Below are 927 nucleotides of genomic sequence, written 5' to 3' on the forward strand. Positions count from 1 at the left end.
TCCAAAGTTTGAAGACCAATAGGTCATTGTTCCCACATAGTACTAATTGTCCAGACACTTGCTGTTGCCCAGACAATGGCTGTTGTCTTTTTTTTTATGTCCAATCTAAGTTATTTATTTGAGCCATCTCCTTCCATAAGCAAAGAGATGGAAGAATAGTATATTCTAGTCATCATATGATATTAGGAAAGAAGGTCAGCTTAAGATCCCATACACTTTTGAGGTCCGCATGCAGAATAATGGTCCAAACCCGACTGTGGTCCCCACTGGGTAGTGGTCCAGGTTCTCTTTATTAATCTTCATAGCCGATGAGAAGTGCATTCGTATGAGGATTATGGAATAGAATATGGTTACCGGCTCCCCAGGGAAAGGACTTGGGCCTGATGCAGAGATGGGGATAGGCAATGATCTCGGCCTCTTGTGCATGGTGCCATGTCAGAAAGACATTCAGCATGTTCACTCCCACCCCCAGGAGTGCAATGGAAGTGAGGGCCTTCCACATGCAAGCTGAGCCCTCCTCGTCATGGGCACCAATGGACATAGGCCGAGCCAGCTGTAGCTGAAACTGATATATCAGCCCAGAAACCCGGGACTCAGCCACCACTGCCATTTTTGACCTGCTATCATCCTTTGATGAGCTGACATTGTCCAGTTTGGTAGTTCCTTCCATTTTTTATTGGCTCCCTGATGTTGAGGACATAAGCCAGTTGTCATTTATTGCCATGCTATTCTTCTGCTGGATTTTTCTTTTACACCTTGTCTGCTTCACTCATTTACCTTAACTGCCTGAACATTGGAGTTTGTGACCCCATTTTACTCCTGCGGTTAGTTTTGACTAGCTGATTAACTATTACTCATAAGGTATTCTCTATAATATGTCATGTATGTCTTTATATTTGTTGCATAAATGCCAGTTATTTAGTCTTC

At 43.4% G+C, this 927-nt stretch overlaps 1 protein-coding gene across 1 annotated transcript; it reads right to left on the minus strand.

Moving 5' to 3' along the window:
- Nucleotides 1–292: 292 nt before the first annotated feature.
- On the minus strand, nt 293–610 carry LOC102261874 (cytochrome c oxidase subunit 6A1, mitochondrial). The gene has a single exon (XM_005865675.1). It carries the CDS (start codon nt 608–610, stop codon nt 293–295), a length of 318 nt encoding a protein of 105 aa, XP_005865737.1.
- Between the last annotated feature and the right edge of the window lie 317 nt (nt 611–927).

This window comes from Myotis brandtii, unplaced genomic scaffold, assembly GCF_000412655.1.
Source record: "Myotis brandtii unplaced genomic scaffold, ASM41265v1 scaffold209, whole genome shotgun sequence".
In the NCBI taxonomy this organism is placed as follows: Eukaryota; Metazoa; Chordata; class Mammalia; order Chiroptera; family Vespertilionidae; genus Myotis; species Myotis brandtii.

What these genes read in the sequence shown, in the direction of transcription:
- LOC102261874 (XM_005865675.1), bottom strand. Translation starts at nt 610, where the DNA reads ATGGCAGTGGTGGCTGAGTCCCGGGTTTCTGGGCTGATATATCAGTTT.